The sequence below is a fragment of the Triticum urartu genome, chromosome 2, assembly GCF_003073215.2.
Source record: "Triticum urartu cultivar G1812 chromosome 2, Tu2.1, whole genome shotgun sequence".
NCBI classification, from domain to species: Eukaryota; Viridiplantae; Streptophyta; class Magnoliopsida; order Poales; family Poaceae; genus Triticum; species Triticum urartu.
Window position 1 is genome coordinate 147,839,317 of NC_053023.1, and position 4,702 is coordinate 147,844,018.

General features: G+C 51.6%; 1 protein-coding gene across 1 annotated transcript; it reads right to left on the reverse strand.

The window, feature by feature from the left end:
* Nucleotides 1-740: 740 nt before the first annotated feature.
* On the reverse strand, nt 741-4,083 carry LOC125536456 (probable serine/threonine-protein kinase WNK1). The gene is made up of 7 exons (XM_048699684.1): nt 3,728-4,083; nt 3,571-3,608; nt 3,230-3,457; nt 2,843-3,063; nt 2,572-2,729; nt 2,040-2,463; nt 741-1,940 (listed from the first exon to the last, which is right to left on the reverse strand). The coding sequence occupies exons 1-7, from the start codon at nt 3,812-3,814 to the stop codon at nt 985-987; spliced, it is 2,112 nt and encodes a 703-aa protein (XP_048555641.1). The 5' UTR covers nt 3,815-4,083; the 3' UTR covers nt 741-984.
* Between the last annotated feature and the right edge of the window lie 619 nt (nt 4,084-4,702).

Below are 4,702 nucleotides of genomic sequence, written 5' to 3' on the forward strand. Positions count from 1 at the left end.
TATCTGAATTTTCTTCTGGAAAAGAGATGCCTGTCTGAATAAATATACTACTAGGATTCAAGCATCATCCTGCCTTTACAGTGTTGTTGTGAGCCACTTTAGCAGGGCCCGTGTTTTAACCACCGCTTTTCAAGACCATAAAATTGTCTAACTCGGACGGAGCCCACCTGAAAGAGAGATCCCCTGGTCCTGGAGCCCCCAAATGAGATCTGCACAGGTCTTCTCCATAAGTCTCTGCACCGGTGGAGTGATGGAGATGGACCTACCCTTGTCCTGCTCCGCCTTGCCCATCTGGATTATCAGGCACCATGTCGGCACCTTTGATACAGCCTTGATTGATTGCACTGTTTATTCTACTGCAACTAGGGCAAGATGGGCTGTGGTGTGGAGTATCCGGACTGCATAGGTGTCAATGTGGGACTAGGCTGTATTAGTATAGGACTGAGCTCTTCTCTTCCAGCTCCTAATCTTGGTGATCTGATTCATAGCTTGGGCACTTTGCTTTCTGCATAATTAACTAACAGCAGGGACATCGGCATCTATTATCAAGATATGGGGAGAAAAATCCATCGTACAGCGACAGATCATGGCTCTTTCAAAGGCAATATCAATGAGATCAAGCATCAAAGCGACCCTGCTACCAAACTCAGACTTTATCAGGGAAGCAGCATTTTTTTCGAGAAGGGGATAACCCCGGCCTCTGCATCGTACGTTGCACACAGCCAATCAGGGAAGCGGCATACACTCAACAGCCTAGAATGGTATCCTCTGGATTCACAAGGCAGAGGAGAGTTTACAGCTCAGGCATAATCCGCAGCCACATTTCAGTCTCAAGCCTACCGCAAGGCAGAAGACAGTTTACAGCTCAGGCATAATCCACAGCCACATTACAGCCTCATGCCTACCGACTATCTTTCATATCGCATACATAAAGAACGAAACGAATGTACAGTTCCCTGCAGAATTTACACGGCGAAAAACATCTCAGGCGTCGATGGCGCTTAGGGGCACAGATTTTGTTCTTGGGAGGTTTGGTGGCAATTGAGCTCCATTATAATAGTTTCTGGCTGTGAACATACAGTCCGGGCTGCTCTCGGTGCGCAGGGCCCTTTGGGCTCCTGGGCTCGGACACACTTGGTTACTCATGCCTGGATGCTGATCGGTGCTTGCTGTGCCAGGGCTGATTGCTGTGCCAGGGCTTCGCTGGCAAGTCGGTACACGGAAATTGTGGTGCTTACCAACATGGAAAGACTCCAACTTGCTCAGTGTAGGCTTCGTTCTACTTGCTCCATTGGTGTTGTTGTCGAAGTCCAGAGATGGATGAATAGCTCTCTTCAGGTGTGCCATTTTCCGTGCTTTGTACTTGGCCATCTTCACTTCATGCTTTATGTCGAACCCCTTCGACTGATGATCGGCATCGCTTTCATAATTCTCGGTTGGGCACGACCGCTCCTGGAAAGAACTGAAGCAAAGCCGATCAGAAAGACCTCTTCTACCCATCTTTGGGAACCCATTCAGGCGTATGGGTTCCTTGTCTTTGACATGTTGCTCTTTTTGAGCGCCTCCATCATCAGAGCTGCCCCCTGAGTCATGCAAACCAGATTCCTCTTCATCGGCAGCTTGGAATGTGATCTCTTCAAACCTTCCATGCAGTTCCGCGCATCGGCAACCACGAGAAGTCGACGACATGTAGTCAAAAAGCGAACCACATGACGACACATTGGACCCACAGTTATGGCAGTATGCAGCGTCTGGAGCTTCCTCTATGCCTGGACCGGCCATCCAGTCTGGCACCAATGCACTAAGCTCGCCATCGATCATCTCAGCGATACGAGTAACCTCATGGTCAGTTATGTCCAGCTCGCCTATCATCTCAGTTGCCACACTTAATGCAGTATCAGCCTCAACATCAAACGGAAAATAGATGTTGCGTACCCGGCCTGCAAATATCAGAAATTAGTTTTCACAAAATATCTGAATTAACATTTTCACACACTGAATTCAACCAAAGAGTTTAGGCATCATAAATTGCGTGTTACCATCATCATCAGTGATTCGTAGTCTGAGGAAGATTCCTCCATCCTCACTTTTTCTCCCTTTGATTGCGATGTCCACAGTGCCAAGAGGCTCATCTTCGTGGCCGTTGAACAGATCAATGCCATCGGCTTTAGTGTCGTCATCTTCAAACTCCGTTGGTGCACCTTCGTCAATGCTTTCTGAGAACCCATTGCTCATCACGGACCCATTACTATAAGCATGCCTTAGGTAGGGCTGCCGAAGGTAATTGTTCAACAGGGTGTAATCCCCATCCCCGGAACACAGAGCCATGCCATCAATGCGCAGGAAAGGGTCATTGAGCAGCTCTCTTGCCGTGAGCCTCTCGGAAGCAGTGGTCAGGCATTTCTCGACAAATTGCCTCACCATTGGATCTTTCACCTTGTACAAAGCTTCAGGCTTAGTACCCTACCAACCAAACCACTAGATGACATCAGTAAAACAATTTCCAACTAGCCACACCCCACAATCACAAGAGCTGCAAATGGCTAAAGAGATCCAAGAGGCACTTCTTACAGAGATCACTCTCTTGTAGATCTGCACCGGGTGCGAGCATTCGCTATACGGGTACTCAAAGGTGACCATCTCAAGCACGCACATCCCGAAGGAGTATATGTCCACCAGCTCGTTGTATTCCTCGGCGTACACCTCCGGCGCCATGAACTCAGGCGTACCTACCCAAACAATCCGACACGTCCACCTCGTCAAGTTTCCACAGAACCATCGCCATTTCGGATGGACCGTAAAACATTTTTACATGCCAGGTAGCTAATCGGCCGAAGCTTACCTACGCAGTGAACAGCGTGGGACTTGCGGAGGATGGCGGCGAGGCCGAGGTCGCCGATCTTGACCTCGCCCTGGTTACCATTGACGAAGATGTTGTCGCACTTGAGGTCCCGGTGGATGATGGGTGGATTGTGGCTGTGTAGGTACAGCAGGCCGCTGAGGATCTGCCGGCACCAGTCCTTGACCGCCCATATGTTCACCTTTCTGTGCTTCTGCCTGTACCTAATCACCAGCGAATCACAAGCAATCAATTAGGCATACAGAAGAGAAGATACTTCTTTTCTAGAATTGGGCAGAAAGAAAGGAGATTTTCTTTAGATTGAGCGTACAAGGATACACCTTTATTGAGCATTAAAGAGGGCTAGAAGATGAGATTGGTGCGGCTTACTGGCGGAGGGTGCCGGAGGTGAACATCTCGGTGATGAAGTTGATGTGGCGGGCAGAGACGTCGACCCAGGAGGTGTAGAACTTCATGATGTTCTTGTGCTTGAGCGTCTTGAGGAGGTGGATCTCGCAGTAGAGGCGCTCCAGGTCGTCGGGGCACTGCAGGAAGTCGTACAGCTTCACCTGGTTCCACGCCACCTCCATCCCCTGGTACTCGTCGAACGCCCGGTACCTGAAACCAAACCAGCCGCTCGCCGTCAGCAGTCAGCTCAGGCGGCGCGACGGCGGGCAAGAAAGAACCGACAGCAAGCAGCGAGCGAGCGAGCAGAGGACGGCGGATCTTACACGGTCTTGGACGCGCCCTTGCCGAGGACGTCGTTGTACTGCAAGAAGCATGGAGCAAACGGATCAGCGATCTGGCATGGCAGGGAAACGAATCGAGAAACGGCCGCAGGAGGAGGAGGGGAGGTTGTTGGTGGTGGTGGGGGTGGTGGCGCCGTACCCTTCCGTACCGGCCGGTGGGGTCGAGCTCCGCGTACTCCCCGCAGTCGGCCGCGTTGGCGCTGGCGTTGGCCCTGGCGCCCATCATCCTAGCTCCGGCTCGCTCCGGCCCCGTAACCAGTGCGGCAAGCTCCCGCTCCGCGCCGCCCGGGAGGCAGCTGCTGGCGCGCTGGCGCTGGCGCTGCTAGGAGGAGTGGATAGGGAGTGAGGAGGGGCAGGGGGCGGAGGAGGAGGAGAGGATCGGCGCGGGAGCGAGCGGCCTATTTAGGGAAATGTGGGCACACATGGTGTGTGTGGGCAGCGAGAGAGATGGGAAGCAGCCAAGGCGGAGGGAGGCAGGAGGGGGGTGAGGATGATGAGGCTACCCCAAAGCTAAGCTCAGGTTTAGTTAAGATAGATTGGAGTAGATTAGAATTAGATCAACGGAAAGCCAGAGATAACCTCGCTGTTTTTAACCCCACACGAGATGAGATTTACTAAGGCTACGTACGCACCAGGGGTGACAGGATCCTAGATACTGTCGTTGGCTACTCGGGCGAGGCTACAATTCCATCATGACACGGTCAAATCAGCCTCACCCCATGCCCCAATATACTACTCCAATCCGCAATTATTCGGTGTAGATAAACCAGACCGGGATCATCATGCGTGGCGCCTCTTCTTCTTCTTCTCTAAAAGGAACTGGAATTGCATTAGAAAATGCGCAGGCCGGTCCCTGCTTTTTTATTCCTTTCAGAAAAGGCAGCCCGATTTTCCAAGAAAGCACGTTTGGTTTGGACCCAAATGTTGTTCAATCCCATGGCCGAAAACGACGGCTCGCGGAAAAAGTATGGATGGAGAGGCTCAGGGGGGGAGAAACTATGTCGAGAACGGGGTGTTTTTTTCTTTCTTTTTTATCTTGTCTTCTACCGGAGAGGGGACGGCTGATTAAAAGGGACGAATGGGCGATCTTGGCGCAGACCGAACAAGAACATGG